The sequence below is a fragment of the Hippocampus bargibanti genome, linkage group LG05 (assembly GCF_051943395.1).
Source record: "Hippocampus bargibanti isolate YZ-2025 linkage group LG05, ASM5194339v1, whole genome shotgun sequence".
Lineage (NCBI taxonomy): Eukaryota > Metazoa > Chordata > Actinopteri > Syngnathiformes > Syngnathidae > Hippocampus > Hippocampus bargibanti.
The window spans coordinates 27,514,403-27,532,406 of NC_142738.1; the positions used below are offsets into that span (position 1 = coordinate 27,514,403).

General features: G+C 42.3%; 1 protein-coding gene across 1 annotated transcript in view; it reads right to left on the reverse strand.

Annotated features, from left to right (window-relative positions):
* Window positions 1-223: 223 nt before the first annotated feature.
* Window positions 224-18,004, reverse strand: part of zfpm1 (zinc finger protein, FOG family member 1) — a 161,686-nt gene continuing 143,905 nt past the window's right edge. Inside the window, exons 5-9 of the mRNA XM_088997553.1 lie at window positions 7,685-7,787; window positions 7,316-7,561; window positions 6,706-6,939; window positions 6,375-6,617; window positions 224-5,226 (exon numbers count right to left, since the gene is read on the reverse strand). Coding sequence (XP_088853679.1) covers window positions 2,654-5,226; window positions 6,375-6,617; window positions 6,706-6,939; window positions 7,316-7,561; window positions 7,685-7,787 — 3,399 coding nt within the window. The 3' untranslated portion in view covers window positions 224-2,653. The remainder of the gene's footprint in view (window positions 5,227-6,374; window positions 6,618-6,705; window positions 6,940-7,315; window positions 7,562-7,684; window positions 7,788-18,004) is intronic.

Genomic DNA, 18,004 nt, shown 5'->3' on the forward strand with positions numbered 1-18,004 from the left:
TTTGAGTGACTATCCTATACATGTGCTTTTAAAAGTTAGACTGATGAGTCTTTCAAGGTCTTCTCTGACGCCAGCATCAAATCGACACTTTCTTTTGAAAGCAAGCTATTTAGTAGTGACTAAGGTTATGTATGTTTCAAACTTAAGATCTCCCACTTGGGCTCATAATGAAAAGTGCATATAGGAGCTGACATGACGACAAAGTAAATTCCCATATCGCCCCTCAAGAGTTATTTATTTATTTTTTATTTCCCATGCATAGATTGGACAAGCTTGTAGTGGAAGTGAATTATATGAAAATAAAAAATAGAGGTTTTGACATTCATTTTTGCGATCGACATTTGAAAAATAGAGTGGGAGGGTCCTTCATAATACAAAGATTAATTTTGATAAGGAAAAGTGCTGTAGAGAATAAATACAGTTGAAACTTAAAAAAAATCACTAAAACAACACATTTTAAACAACACAGTGCAATAAAATGTGAAGAATACTAATAAAATGAATTCCATCACGCCACAATCTGATTTTGACAATTATTTATCGTGTAATTTATCAAGGTTAAAAAATCTACTTAAAGTTTGTTGAAGACTTGTAAATTTGTATTTGGTAGTTGAATTGAAATTTGTCAAATAAAACGCAGCAAAGCAGAAAGATCACAAAAGGGTTCCAGTTTTAGTCTTAGCCTGACACGGCCTAGTAACAACTACATATATTGTGTAACGCTTTTCACAAATACGGGCATGTGGTCATAACATCAAGCGAAAGCCCAGCACCTGGAAAATGCGCGAATGTGGCAAAATCATGACACTCGTATCTTGATGAAAAATCATTTTCCCATGAGGTTGTTTCAATGTCTTCATGGAAGTACTGTAAATGAGTCTATGTACCTCATGGAATATTTAGCAGGTCAAAATATATTTACTAAAATAAGACTGAGCAGTACAGACATTCCATGTGGTCTGATTAGTACAACTTTACTCTGGAGATAAAAAGAAATGTAGGAACTTTGTGTTGTCATGGTTTATTATTGTTGCGATTTCTTTATTTATTTTTAGTTATGGGACAATTGGCTTTCAGACACCTCTGACACTTCCAATATAAAAGAATCGCGTTGGTCAAAATTGCTCGCAGGATGGATCAAATCCAACTGTACTGACATTTTTAATTAGAATTATATCATGGATCCAATGAAATGAAATGAAATGAAATGAAACAAAATGAAAACGAGCCTTCGATATCTGCACTGCAGCGCCAATAGCTTGCGACTGTGCTGCTGTGCGTCAATGACAAATGACAAATACAATGAAAGTGTCACATAGATTCTCACTCGACAAATTATTATATAATGATATGCTTCCTGTCGTGCACGAGGGGCTGCAATGGGACTTGACGATTCCTCTGCCCTAGAGAAACAACCGCTATAATGAAAAACATTTTAGAATGTATATTGAATGGCATGGGTTGATGTATATCAATTCATATTACAAAAAAAGTAAGCACGTGAAGGTCAAAAGATGGCAGGAAATAAAATGAAAATGAAATTACTGATGCTATATCCCGTAAGGTTTGGAAGGTGACTTCATTGCTATCACAGTACACAAGCTATGTCCAAAATATACTTTTTTAAGCGATCAGTGGCGATTGGATCAAGTTGTGCTGCTAATCCACAAATGCATGAATCGAATCAAAATTGACTGTAACCATCAGACATACTATAAAGACAGAAAAAAACAATCTTACATAACCCAAAAAATTCAGTGTAGTCACAAGAAGACATTAGATATCGACACAGAAACACTTCAACACACCGAGAGCCACACAGTTCCTTCTAACAGCATGAAAATAAAGCAAAAACAAAACATATTCTTACACAATATGTAGGTAGTTTTGTGTTGACATGAAATCAGTGAGGACAAGAAGATAAATATTTCACATTTGTCGCTCCTTTGCAACTGAAGAGGCAAAAAACTGCTCGCATGAAAGGAAAAAAAAAAATTGGAAATATCCTTCACGAATTAGTAACATTTCAGACCACAGTTTTTCTTTCATTTTCTTTACAAAAAAATGCCTTAGCTTCTTCAAGTAAGCATAAAATGGCCAGTGATGAAACCTAATGTATTATAGAATATTTTTTAGACTTATGCACAGATCTTAAAAACATGAGATGATCAAGTCTTCTCCATCCAAAAGATGATTCCTCTGTTTACAACATGAAAAGACTGGAGATTTGGGAAAATTGGCATCATAGATAATCAACTGTCAGAATGTAATCTCTGCTTGTCTCAACAACTCAGTTCGACAAAGCCAGAATGAGGCTCTTCACACAGAACATTTTAACGTCCCAAAATGTAAAATATTGAGAAGTGTTTGATGTTTCATTTGGGACGACAAAGTGACCTAAGGGACGAGACACACTTGAGTGTGCTGGTGGACACATGCGTGGGATCCCTCTCAGCTCGCAGTTTTGACGACCCCATGGGAGAGGAATAATCAGTGAGTAATATCACTGGCGAATTCTGCTCGTGCGCAAATGCGCATCAGGCCCTGTTGTTGAGTTGCAGCCAGAGAGAGAGAGAGAGAGAGAGAGAGAGAGAGAGAGAGAGAGAGAGTGAGAGAGAGAGAGAGAGAGAGAGGATGATGTGAAGCGCTCGGTTCACTTGACATGTTCGGCACTGTGGGAGGAACAGTAGTATTTTTTATGGGCTACGAATGTAGAGAGGCTGCTGAACTTGATATTGCACAGCCGACAGTAGCGGGAGTTCCCGTTTTGGACCAGGGAGACGAGCGGGGGTTTAGGACTGGGGATTGGGGCAGGCGACGGTGCGGGGAGGCCGATGGAGGCAACTGTCGGTGAAGTCTTGTCCGGAGGGAGGGAGATCCCCACTGTTTCTCTCGGGTGGTCAGGCACAGGTGACAAAGTCAGAAGGGGAGCCCTTAACGGAGAAACGGATTGAGGCGAACTCGCCAACGGGGAGCCGCCTTCAGCTGAGGGGCTTCCATTTAGCAGAGGCGAGGATGGAGAATTGGCGTCACTCCTTTCCCGCCCGTTAATACTATCTCTGGGAATGCGAGGGTTCAATTTGGGCACGCCAATTGGACGACGGGAGGTGGTGGCTGTGACTCCATCTCTGGGGCTAAGACTTGGACTGGGACTCACTATGCTGACTAGCTCAGGTTTGACATCTTGGGGTGAATGAATAGATACAACCAGACCATGGACAGTCTTGAAGTGCTCCATGAGGTCACACGTGATGGGCTTGTTCGGACAATATGGACAGAGCATCTGGGAAGAAGCCGTGCTAATGCCTTTAGCACCTGTTCCAGGAGTGACCGCGCGTATCCTTGTCGCATCCTGGGGAGAGGTGGCATCGGAGGCAGTTAAGGCTGAGGTGTGAGGACTGGTTGATGAGCCTGGCAGCTGGCTCATCCAATCTGTGGGAACAGCTTTAGCTTCCATGGGCCGAAGAAGATCTTGGCCCTCTGCGTGAGATTTGCTCTTTGGAGAGGTAGAAACGGATCTTTTCAGCCGGTGGAGCTCAAAGGTCTGCCGTTGGAGGGTGGTGGCGGGGCAATAGTAGGTTTTGTGAGCCAAGTAATTCTCAATGCTATTGAAGCTGATGCTGCAGGCGGTGCACTTGTGGTAGTCGGTGAGTGGCAACGCAGGTAGAATACCACCAGAGCCACGGTGAGGAACTTTGTCGAGGCGGGGCCTCTTGCTCAGATCAATCGGACCATCGCCTTCGGGGCTGGAGCTGCCTGCGCCATGAGGAGAACCCTCTTGCTTCACCGCCAAGCCAAGTACAGAAGGAGACGGAGCAGATGCGCCAGCGGCAACAGTGGCAGCGGCGGTCGCCGCCAAGGCTTCTGTCCGCGCCATATGAATTTCATACATCTTCTTCCTTTTGCGTGTGCGAATGGGCTGGGGTTGGAAGGCCGATGTGGCGATCGCCTTTGACATGTGTAGGACCCGGTGGTTGGATGGGTCGTGACGGGATGCACAGTAGAAGCGCTTGTGAACAGTGTAGTTTTCATGGCGGCTGAAGCGAATGTTACAGGCCTCGCAAAAGGTTCTGTTGGGATCATCTTCCAGGTCTTCGGCTGACCCGCTAGCGGGACTGGGGCTACCTTCACTGGCTCGCCCTCCTCGACCGCCTGCACCCTCACCTTCGGAAGAGGACGATATTCCATCCCGGGCAGCAGGAGTTTCGGTCTTCACCGACACTCTCTTGGACTCTGCTGCTCCGCTGTCTGCAGCAGGCTCGGATTCAGAGGGAGAGGCGGAGGCTGCTCTGCTCGTTGCTCCATCATCAGGAGACGCTGACGAGTCTTGTGCCTTGCTGGAAGTGGCTGGCGAAGTATCTCTCACTGTAGCTGAGGTTGCACCTTCCCCGTGGTGCCGACTTGAGCAGTAAAGCCTCTTGTGTGCATAGAAATTGTTGATATTATTGAATGTGATGTCACACTCAAAGCAAGTGGCTCCTTTGAGGGGAGGAGTTGCTGTGGCTGTTGGTACGTTTGGTGCAGAGGGGAAGAAGGTGGCTGCGTTACTCTGAGGAATTGTCTGGCCCTGCTTCAGACGGCTATGAACCATCTCGGACATTTTAGCCAGGATCTCGGAGGCCTGAGGCAAAATGGCTGTTTCTGGATTAAACATGTACTGAGGCAAAAACATTGAGCTGCCAGGGAAAACTGAGCCGGGACCACCTATATGACTCGGGCTACAACCGGGCGTGGGACTCGTTGGTTCTGTTTTTACTGCGGTGGTTGAAGGATTTGTTGCAGTATTTGTTGTCTGACAATCAGAGTTGGGCGTTTGTTTGTCCTTTGTCTTCCCTGCGCTCTGGTCAGCCTCCTCACCATCTTCTTGAAAGTCCATGTGATGTTCTTCTGTCTCAGATTCAGAAGGGGGCTCTTCTTTGATTTGTAGAGTGTTGGGAGGGGGTTCAGGGGGACTGCGGCCACGGGGAGTCGCAGAGCCTCCGTGAGCACCCGGGCTGGAGGAATCCCACTGTGGCACACAACCTTGGGGTTCACCCTCCGTTATAGACGGCTGCAGCTGGTCGACAGATGACGACGGGGTGCTTTGACGAGGGGTGGGACTCCTTTCGGCGGGGACTCTCACTTCTAGGTGGGTTCGGACGTGCTGCTGCAACTGCGAAGGAGAATCAGAGTTGTGGCCACAGACTTGACACTTGAGCACCACACCAGAGTCTCCTGGGCTGAGACCTGACAAAGACAAAAACATAAAGTCAGTCGCTCCTCTCGGGCTTTGTATGGATTTCAGTTTGAATGTAAAACAAAACCGAAAGCTCAACATAAAACACTTTTAATTTCTAACTCACCGGCTAAGCTAATTGCCTGCTGCAGATAGTGAAAAAAAAAACACACACACACACACACACACACACACACACACACACACACACACACACACACACACACACACACACACACACACACACACACACACACACACAAGCCTTGACTCCCCGCATTATGAATTATCATGCATCAAGAAGGGGCGGGCCTATATTTCCTTTAGTGATTACGATGAAAATTAACAATATCATTCTCTCTGATGCCACCAACTCCTGCATTGACAGCATTGCTATATTGAACAGAAGAACGCCATCAGGAATGTGTCACATCCTGATTGCAGTCAGGTGCGCGCCCCTCCCCTACCTGCTCACGCACCTGATCCCAATCCACTGATTGTGCTTTATGTTTGTTACCCTGCGTGTCTCAGTAAAGCCTCTTTTGAACCTACTCCTGTCTCCATCGAGTATTTTGGATTCAGCTCTCCTTTTTGTCTGACGAGATCTATTGCCACACCTCATTCGGACGTGACAGAATGTCTGCATGGATGTGTGGAGAGTGCTGCTTCTTGTTATAAAGAAAGAGTTTGTTTTATTAGCTGCCTTGGATATTCCAAAAAAAGGAGACAACCTAAGAATTTGCTGTATATAGGTGATATGCTTCTTTTAGTCTTTCTCAAAGACCCAATTGCTTTGCCCCTGGAAAGTTAGGCGATACTCCACATTAATCTCTTGACCAGAGAGCTGTAGTACTTCTTGATGCAGGACAGTTAATGGTCTCAAGATAAAGACACATATTTTCCACTCAAGTTCATAGCTTTTCACCAGGATATTTATCAACATAGATGTTGCAAATTGCCAATGCTAAACCAACTACTGCGTTTACTTATACACAATAGATAGGTTTGCCATGCTTCTCACTAAACAACATTGTTTTATTAACATTTTCATTCTTGAAAATGTTGAAATGTCTTGAAATGTCCGTGTTTGTCATAATGGAAATCAATCAATCCTTCACAATTACAACTTACTCGATTTTCCAATGACTGTGTGACTCACCAGACGACAAGGGCAATTTGGGAAGGCTTGGCCCTGGAGAGTAGACCTCAGTGTGAGATCCAGGTTGGCAAACCATGTGGCTGGTCACCAAATGACTGTACAGAATGTCCCTCGTGGTTGAAACAAAGCCACAACCATGGCACACCCCTTTCAAAGTGTCAGTGTGGACCTTCAAATGGCGCTCACAGTTTGCTTTCGTGGTGAAGGCAGACAGACAGATGATACAGACGAATGGACGCTCACCTGTGGGAGGAACAGCAAATGTGAAATCAGTCAAGAAAAGTGTTGCTGAGATGAAAAGCATCGAGTTCATGATGCATGTTGTTCTCACCGCTATGTGTACGCATGTGAATCTCCAGTGAACTTGCACTCGGGCAGCTCTTGTTACACTGAGGAAAGGGGCAGATGCGCTCATTGGGATAGGACTCCTTGGGTTTGTCTTGTGGAGGCGAAGAGGCCACAGCCGGCTCTTTCTGTCGGCTGGCACAGTAGTACAGGAGGTGGGCTTGCAGGTTCCTTTCACTTCTGTACCAAATCCCACAGTCTTTGCATGGGAAAATGTCCTCTAATCACAGACAGCACAACATATATTGCAGTGAGTTCATCCAAGATCTACAGAAAGATTTGAACTACCGTTGTACCTTTTGGAATGTCTCAATACTTGAAACAGTCATCCAAGGGAAATTTTAGAATGTTTAGCTACAACACTCATTATGCATCAACCATAGAAAACGCGGTGCAGTTTGTTAAACCTCACGGTCAGAATGGATGCTTGCTGCTAAAGACTTGCATTGCCATCATGTGGCTAAAAAGAAGATCACTACGGATACTTGTTCAATATGCCCATTACAGAATGTGTACCATTAGAAGGGGATCAAATTTCTCAACAATTTGGTTGCAATGAGTGTGTAATTATTTCATGGCACTAAAACAACACTTACTATTGACGACAGCTGTAGCTAAGATTGCAGCCATGCCAGCTTGCTGTGGGAGAAGCTGGATGTCCGTGTAGAGCGCTGCAGGATACAGTGGCTCCTCTTTGACCACAGATGTTTTTGGGGTGACAATGGTGAGAAGAGGTGAACCCCTGGCGACAGGGGAGGACGATTTTGGAGAAAGCAGTGGCATGGCCAGGAGTATTTCTGCTTCAGAAATGTCTCTGCTCAACTTGCAGAATAACTCTTCACCTGAAAACACAAACAACCATGACATGTGATTTCACAATTGTCATCTCTGCAGTGGAGCTCTTCCGGCAAAAATAACCATCCGACATGTGAGGCGTACAGCAATATCTTTGTTGTGAAACTCACGTTGGCTGTAGATGGCACAGTTAGCCTCTGATGGGTTTGTGGTTAAAGCAAGACAGGTTATCCAACAATCAGGATCACCACACACCAAAGTCCAACTGGGATTCTACATACAAACAGATGCACAGCAGAATGAATATATGACCTTGAAGGCACACATCTCCATAATTTCAATGCACAACAGTCAGCTTTTGACAATGCCAAATCAACGACGAATAAATAGAAGATGGATGGATGTCAAGTAGGACGTCATCTTTGTCGTATTTTCAAGACTAGAAACCTCTACTTTTCTCTGTCCCATGTAGCTTTTATTGGGACGCTGTTTCATGATTACTTTTTACTTCAAGTCATCATATAATACCCGATATACTCTCATCACAACTGACTAATAAAACTGTCCATATCCACCCTCATACGTACTAAGTATTCATTATTTGTGGTTATAGCACACTGCATGCTGCCTAAAATGTGGAAATTTGTACATACAGCAGTGTAGAAGTGAATATAAAAGCTATAGCAGTTCGCAGATAGTTAGATAGTTCGGAGAAAAATCTGCAACTTGAATTTATTGTAATGAGCAAAGGGAACGAGTGCCATTAATACAGCCATTCTCTGTTGCTTGTCTGGCGATTGACTTTTACCGACTGCAGGTGGTAAGGGCTCGTAACAGAAGGCAGCATTACTGGACATGGAGCGACATCACCTGCATCTCCCAAAAACATCCACCCATCCATTTTCCAGATCGCTTTGTCCTTATTAGGGGGTGTTGGAGTCTATCCCAGCTGTCTTCGGGTATGAGGCGGGGGACACCCTGAATTGGTTGCCAGCCAATCACAGGGCACACAGAGACAAACAACCAGTCAGTCTCACACTCACACGTAGGGACAATATGAAGTGTTCAATCAGCCTGCCATGCATGTTTTTTTTGGAATATGGGGGGAAACCGGAGGACCTGGAAAAAACTCACGCGGCCCTGGGGAGAATATGCAAACTCCACACAGAGAGGCCGGTCCGGGTCTTGAACTCACGACATCTGCACTGTGAAGCTGGAGTGCTAACGATTCGATTACCAGGCCGCCCTTCCCAAAAACATAACAAACACCTTTCCGAAGGCATCGATGCTGCCTGATGAGGCTTGTCTGCAAATTGGCTTCGCGCGAAAACAAATGTGACTAAGAAAGGTTCTTGGACCCCATTGTGTAACTACTGGCATGTTTGACCTGGTTTGTGGGGAGCAGAGTCTAACGGTCCTTAATGTAAATAAAAGTTTTGAAAGTCAATCTGTTTGGATTGGATATGCCTTTATTAGTCTCACAGTGGAGAAATTTACATTTCACAGCAGCAAAGTGATGAAAGGAATGAAAGTAGAAAAAAGAAATACATTTGAACTCATTCTTTGTAAATATCACTTGGCGAACATGTACAAATGTGTTTTTGTGGCTACATATACTGTAGCTGCTGCATCTTTTATCAGGTGTCTCCTCTAGTATGGAAATGTGATGATTATGAACACAAGACAAATTGAGGAATTCTTCCAATCAAAAATATTCAGACATGCTGAGAAACAAACTGTCAGGTACAAAGGGAAGAAAAAGAGGATCCATTCTACAATCCACCATGACATGAATGATCCCCCCCCCCACCCTCCCATCATTGATGCTATCAAGGATTTGGGGTTTATTAAAGAACACTGTGCTTTGGGGTTAAATACTGTTAAATATTGAAAATACAATGTTCAAATACCATGTTCAACAATTGGCTCATGATCATATTCTCTGCTTGGTAAGGGCGACATTGGAAGTGATGCAGATTCATCAACTACACTTGTCATTCATTCATAAATAGCAGACACGGTGACAGATGTAGTCACATTTAATAGCCAGTCGGGGGTAGCATTGCTTCAATGATACGTCACAGAAAATGGCAGGGAATTACATTTTCATCAAAGAGAAATTCCAGCGGAGGGAACAATGACAATACTTTTTAAAATAAAAAAAATGGGTACGCAGTCTTGAATGCAAAGAATACAACAGTACTACGAGTAATTTCTTCTGTTTTATGCATAGAGTAATCAGTACAATATCACATTATTATTTTACCACATATGCTACACGTCACGAGTAAAAATTAAACTCTCTGTAATGTGATCAGGTTTATTTGTCTAAGATTTTGCAGAAGAGGCAAATATTGTCAAATCAGTTTAGACTTAAGACTTGACAAGAAAGTCTCGCATACATGTACACTTGTGATGAGGAAAAACAAGTTGGAGAACTGAAACAACTGACAAAGATGGAAATTATGCGTGGGATTGTTTGGGGTGCAAAGAAGAGTGGGAAGAGAGGAAGAAGCTTCTCATTTTGTTCTCCAGCAAGGATCGAGGCCGAGCGTATTGCATTTCACGGGGAATTTAAGATGATGGGATGATACGGCCGCTATTGTTTTAATTTGTAACCCAATGCTGGAGCCGTCTGAGTCGTAAGTACGTCTAATTCGTTTCAGACTAATTCATCATGGCCATGAGTTTGGAATGCATCACGAAAGGGCAATTGAGAGATCTCAGGAGCACGCCGTCTGAAAACATAAACACATCCGTGCATGCGCAAAAAAAGCAAACAAAAAAAACTTCAGTCTAAAAGTTAAAATCTCCAAGTGATGACAGCTTATCCCTACAACATTTGAGTGATACCGTTTAATATTGTACATGTATCTTATCAGTCTTGGCCAGGTGGAACTTTGACCACGCCGCAGCAAATTGATTTTATCATTACATTTGTGGTAAAACCGTAACAGTAACCAACTAAACATACATTTGCCATGTTCTATCAACAAAATAAGACAACTTTCACTGTAATACATTAGAAATTAGGAACAGGTTTAACGTGGGGAGCTACAGACACACAGACGTCGCTTCAGAGTAACATAATGACAATTACAGGCAGAGGGTCAGATCCTACTTTGTGAGCGGGTGTGTAATTAACCGGGCCGAGAGAGATGAGAAGGAGTTAAGGAGAATGGAGAGGCGATTGTACTGTTTAAAAAGCATTTTCACTTATCTTGTTCTGTTGCCCGTTGTACTCAATCAATGGCCACACATGAAAAACATTGTTAGAATAGGCTTGTATAAGTATTGATACTCTTTTGTATGAAAAACCAGGTCAGGATTTTATAAAAACATAAAATTGCTTGCAAAAGTTTTCCATTCTCAAAGCCAATACGAATAACGGATTACTGTATTTTACGGTACACCGGACTATAAGGCGCACTTTCAATGAATGACATGTTTAAAAAAGGTTTCTATAGATACAGGAAGGCACACCACATTATAAGGCGCTACAGTAGAGGCTGGGGTTACGTTTTACATACAGTATACCAGCATGGACCATGCACTACTTCTTTTACAGGGGGAAATTGAGTCAGCGGCTGCTGACAGAAGTTGCAGGACCGGTTGTGGCTCAATATTACTTCACATATAAAGCAAACATGCGTATAAGGCACATGGTCCTCCTTTGAAGAAAATGAGGGCTTTGTGTGCCTTTCCACTGGAACAAAATAACACTTGTGGAACTTCAAGAGCAGTTGTGAAAGAAAAAGTTCAATGTTCTCTGATGGAGTTATAAAATACAGTGAGACCTCAACTTACAAACTTCATTGGTTCCCAGACAGAGTGTGTAAGGCGAAAAGTGTGTATCTAAAAAAAATCCCATAGGAAACCATTAAAATGGGAATAATCCGTTCCCGGGTTTCGATAAAATATAAATAAGCCTTAAAACTACACACAACATACCTTATTCTATGTATAATAAATGTGGTATTGTATTGTAATGAAAGAAATACACTGCATTGTATTATAAAGTCACAAAGAGAGGTTCATTACACGAGGACTGTAATAAAAGAAATAAACTGTGCTGTAAAATAAAGTCTTATTTACCTTTTTGATGGTCGTTGATGGCTTATGGAAGGACAGTCACCTTCCATAAGTACTGTTGGTAACTTAACCTCTGGTGTGGCTTCTCTTCTTTTTTCTTTGGAGACTCCTCATCATTTTTACTGATTAAAAACCTCTTAATTGACACCTGTTGCTTTCTGACTTGTAAGGTCTTAAAAAGCTGAGGCATCACATTATCGTTCATCATGTTGATGATTGTCATAGCCAGTCTTTTCTGGATGGAACTGTTCGGTAAAAGCCTGCACATCATTCCACTTTGCCAACATTGCCTTCTCCTCCTCGCCCTCAGATTTTCTCGAACCATCCCTTACTGTCTTTAAAATCCTCAATAAGCGCTGAACTTCCAGGTTGGCGCATGGCGATATCGGTGTGAATTAGCCGTGCTTTCTCACATAAAAAAGCTTTACTTACGCTGTCGCCGGACAGCTGCTTTTCGTGAATCCAAATTAACAGAAGTTTTTCAACTTCTTCGATTGCCCGGAGACCGTCGCTTTGAGAGCACGGAAACACCTTTTGCAACAGACGCACCTTAGATGGCTTCTCTTTTCCGGAGAATGGGAGCAATAGCCGTGCTCGGCCACTAAATCACACAAACGCACACCTCGTTCGTGTTTTTCAATTATCTCCTTCTCAGCGACGGTGATTTTATTTTGTGTCTTCTTGGGCTGAACACGAGCCTGTGGTGGGTTTTTTTTCGGTCCCATCATAGTAAAATTATCAGCAAAAAGCTCCAAGTAGGCAATCGACGTGTGCATTCAATGAGAGGGGGTGTGGAAAGTAGTAGTCTCACTGTCGTAGCATTCATGGTCCAAGACCTATTACAGTGCAAAGTCTACCAAAGAACTGTTAACATTACAATCATGTTTTACGCCTTCCTCCCATTGACTGGCCGGGACAGAAAAGTAGTCGTAGTCATTCCTATACAGAAGCGGTACGCTTGAAGATTTGTTCATATGACTGTCCAAGTTGTTGTACCCTTAAAGGACAACCGACGCCACTTTTTTGTTTCTTAACTGACATCAGAAAAACGTTTTATAGCATCTAAAATACCCAAAACACGCAGTATGATATTTTATTCAAATGCAAAACACCAATAAAAATGACTTAAAGTGTCCAAAATCTGCAAAAAAAAATGAGCTGCAAATTGGGCATTTTCAGAAAGTCCCGCCCCCAGTTCGTGAGGTAACGCCAAGACGTCTTGCATTGCTGGAGAATCAAAACAATGGCTTCAGATTCGGAGAATATGCTTTCTTGTTACACATCCAGTTATGAATATGATTCAAATAGTTCTGAAGAGGAAAGCATACATGTTTGCAATCGAGCGGCTTTTGGGTGCAGCACGAGGTTTTCAGACCAAACAAGTAAAGCAAAATACATTTACGTGATGGAAGGACTGCTACAATGTGTCTTTTTTCGGTCAGGGGCGTTCCTTTAGTGACGTCACGTATGGACTCATCACCAACTCAAAAACAAGACTTCGTGAATATTCAGCGCGAGTCTTAAAACGTAAAATATAGCTATATGCGGTGGCATCTTATTAAAATACGCTCAGTAGAAGTCATTTGAAGCGATTTTACAAATTATGGACACAACTCGTCTGGGTAGTCGGTTGTCCTTTAAAGGAGAATCGACACCATTTTTTTGTTTCCTAACTGACATCAGAAAAACGTTTTATAGCATCTAAAATTCCCAAAACACACAGGCTGAAATTTTAATCAAATGCAAAACACCAAATAAAAATGACAAAGTGTGCTAAAACTGCAAAAAATTGAGCTGCGAATTGGGCATTCTCAGAATGCTCGAGAATCAAAACAATGGCTTTAGATTCTGAGATGTTTTCTTGTGACTCATCCTGTAATGAATATGATTCAAATAGTTCTGAAGAGCAAAGCATAAATGTTTGCAATTGATTAAAGAAGTTCTTCCGGGTCATTTTGAGGCGTCAGGACAGATGTGTAGCGTTCCAGAAAATGCAGAAGATGGCGCCCAAGCTCCGTTGGAAATGGGCTGATTTGTCTGCTGGGAATTTGTGTCAGCGAATATCAAATAGTTGTCTTGGTGCAACACACAACGATTCACCATTGTGTTATTTATGTGTTTTCCTTTTAATTTCGCCATCAACACGGTTCAACACGAAGCTTTCAGACCAAACAAAGTACAGCAAAATGCACTGTGTGTCGCTTTCCCGGTCAGGGGCGTTCCTTCCGTGACGTCACGCACGGACTCGTCACCAACTCAAACAAAAGAATTCCTGAATATTCAGTGCGATTCTTAAAACGTAAAATATAGTTATATGCGGTGGAATCTTTGTAAAACACGCTCAGTAGAAGTCATTTGAAGTGATTTTACAAATTATGGACACAACTTGTCCGGGGGCGTCGGTTGGCCTTTGAATGTGTTAAATTCACACATTTCTATGATTATTTCAAATCAGGAATTGTGGTCTTGGACATTAAGAATTGTTGATCTGTACTGGAAAATTCTTGAATAGAAACGTTGAAAATCATCACCTCATGTTCCACGACCACAAAGGAGTCACACAAACACAACAGCAATCAAAACAGCAACACGTAATTCAGTCAATCTTTTCACAAAGGTTTGTCAGATATCCACCATGAAAAACTTAGCAATGATGAAGAGCTTGAGAAAAATTAAACTACTTTGAATGTGAGAATGTTTATTTGTCTGAGTTGTTGCAGAAGAGGCCAAGATTGTCAAATCTGTTTAGACCTGTAGACTCAATTTTGAAATAACATTCATGATAGAATTATGTCTCAGTTTTGAGATATAAACATCCAATGCCCGGACATGTCTGAGACAAATGACTGTTTATATGTTTATACATCTAAACAGTCTTCCTTGCGTCTTAACTATTTCTACCTGATAACTCAAATGCAAGATGATTGAAGATTTGATACCGGAGGATATATGCTGCATACATTGTTTATTAATATGGCATGCTAGGCATATTTCAGTTATTAGTTCATTAGATAATGATCAATAAATCAACAGAGCTAAATAGCAAGGCATTTTCTTGGCTGTCATATGAAGCGCCAATGCAGTGGTCCACCTATCAGTAAGGCGTCTGGGATACAGCTCCATCTCTTGGTGGAGAGGGCCGCCTTAAACCCCATCAGCCGGAGGAGAGTCTTTGAGTCGCAGTCTAAGCCCGGACCCTGGTCCCCTCATGAATATTAACTAGCCTTGAGCCTGGCTTTAATCTGACTGATCCTCGCACTGCTGCTGCTGAGACGATAGCGAATCTAATTATTTGGTCTGATATTAACCCCCCACTCCCACAGCGCCACCACATGCACGCATACGCACACATGCACACGAGACGTGCTCACTCGCCAAAAGCATGTCTTCGCTCTTACGGATGTAACATTCAAATGCGTGCACCGACGTAAACACACACTGACTGAACTCTAAGCCACCTTCACTCGCTAAAGTCAATTCATGCATCACATTTGTAAGTACACTCAAGCTCGCACGTCTCTCCACCAACCCCCGCTACCTCCAGCGCAGCCGACGACACTCTTTCCATATCAGGCCCCAAAACACCCTCCTCCTTCGCTGATAAAACTTGAATGCAAATGATGCCGGGCTGATTTCATTTCTTCATTTTCTTCCTCCATTCTCTTGTTCACTATCAGAATGCCTCCTTGCTCTCTATCCCTCTCCTCGCTCAATCTGCACCAAAACGGCAGCTGAGGGAAATGGGGATGAGAACTTTCCTCGAATTAAACCGGGGAGCTTCCGACTTTGCACGTTGGCATGCTCCGTGCACACTCACCTCAATTATTGTCCAAACAGGAGATATTTAAAATATGTGACTTTTAGCGTTTGCCACCTTTCCCATAATTATTGGGAGCAATTTATTTATTTGCTGTAACTCAGTAATATCTTGGTTTGACCTTTTCCATCAACACTTCCAAATTCATAATTTCAAAACTTGATTTTGCACTTTTGCCACCCAAAGTACAAAATCCTCTTCAACATAAATCAGATTCCATCATTTACACCTTTTGTGAGCACAATCCTGAAGAACAAACTGGTAATTTAGCACCTGTTCTTTGGGATCTTCGAAAATCGGACCTCAAAAGGGTTGCAGTCATAAAGCACATGCCTCTTTCATATACTTTGTCAGAATATTTATCAATAACTACCATTGGGTTTCTTAAATCCCAAATTGGATCAAACAAGTTCACAAATTTAAGCTTTATGCTTTCCATAAAACAGGATTGGCGAACAAAATTTATACAGATGCAGTGTGTTGAATAAATACATGAAGAAGACTTTGTGATTACATTTGAATGGAGTGGACTAGAATCAGGAGCAACACCCACAGGAAAAAAAAGTTTCTGCTATTTTGAATGACAGAATCCATACAAAATATTTTGGGCGACATTTTAAGAATGCACCAATTGAAAAAAAATGGACCTGGGAAGTTCACTTTACCTGTTTTCACGATAATACTGATGAATGGGCTGTAGTGTAGCAAATACAATGATCAGAAACAAAAAATGTTCAAGAACAGTCACTTAAAAAAAGTTTGTATTAACAAAATTAGGGGTCGCACTTGCACAAATGTATGTGCGATGACCCCAATGTTAGGAGCAAAATGCCACCATAAAGGGCCGTATGGAGCCCTGAAAAGGTTACTTTTACTTCTGTGGTTGTGGTATTTATTCTTTAAAGTGATGCATACATGCAGTTTGTCTATTTGCTTGCAACATGATTGATTCATTGATTCAATCACGGATGCAATTTCATTTGAAACGCTTCATGACTTTAGTTGATGAACAATGTCATCTATTTTGAAAATCCCATCCAGTATTCCATGACCCCCCCTCACCCCAACCGACCCCCACACAGTAAAAACAAACAAATGAAAAAGTAAGCATTGATTGTCAACTAATTTCTCCAAATGTGTAATTGAGTCGAGAAAAGGTAGAGCAAATATGTGTATGCGTGTGTATACTTGTGACCTGAACAAGATAATGGGTCAAAAATAATCAATACATGTAAAACATTTGGCTTGAAATACTGGCTCCCTATTGGTTTTGCTTTCATTTTGAAATTCAAACCTGGCAGACAAAAAAAAAGGTTTTCCAACCTGGAGGAAGTCGTATTCTCACACATGTATTCCCAGCCGTATCATTTGGAAACATTTGGATCTCCGCTAGCTGGGAATCCTACTCCTCTTCTGACCTTTTTGACCATTGTTCATTCATTCATTCATCCTTTCACAAAACCAATCACTCAATCATCTGATTTGCCCAATTCCTCCCATCTCCCCTTTCAACTGTCTCTTCTACGACACCCTCCCCCAATTCGCTTCCTCTCTCAAACTCCCATTCCTCCCCTTCTGTCCACCAGACCCTTCATCCTCTGCAGCCTATATAGACACTAATTTCATCATAAAACTTAAAACCATGAAGAAAACATTTACATAGCACTCTCCTCCATAGCTCTCCATCTCTTGCTACAGCTAGCGAATAGTCTCTTTGCCTATTAAGGGGGTCGCAGGGGTGTACTCACTGTCCCAAACAAAGAGGTCACTGTGTGAATCCTCCAAAAATGCAAAGAAGAAAATGAAGGCAGATAAAAATCCGAAACCTACTCCTGCTTTTCCCATACAACTACACACTCTCTCGCCTCTCGCAAAGGCTTGAACGGAAACCTCAATCGAAAAAAAAAATCAGAGTCAAGTTTGATTAGCTGCGTACTAATGACATATAAAAATTTTAAATGTAGGATACTGATATCTGGATTTTTGACAAGCGATTGGAAGAGGAAACGGGCACCAGAACAGCCAAAGATGAAGCTCCCAGATAGAAAATGAAGGAGCACTTGCCTTTCTCTTCCACCTAGCCAGGAGATGATGCAGGGGGACAGCGGGATGCAGATACCATTCAGTCATTGCGCCAATCTCTTTCATCTTCCATTTTTAGACTTAGATCACATACCTCCCAACATTCCTTCTCTCACTGTACCTCTTGCAGACTTTGTTCCATCCAAGAGACCTTTCCTTGCTTTCTCTTTATTACTGATTACAGTGGTACCTCCGCTTATGAACGCTTTATATAACAAAATTTTCCCCTTACAAGCATTCAATTCGTGAGAATATCATCTTGGCATACGAACGAGTTTTCAGGAAAAGATGAACACCAAACCACACGGCTGAACAGTGCCACCGTGGCTGCTCGACTACTTTTCCACATCCATTTTTATTTGACTCCACTCCATGTTATGAAGTGGATACCTTTTGCTTTTTTTGGGAACGAAAAAGATCCCACCACAGGCTAGTGTTAAGCCGAAGAGGACACAAAAGAAAATTATGGTAGAAGAAGGAGATCATTGAAAAACACGAA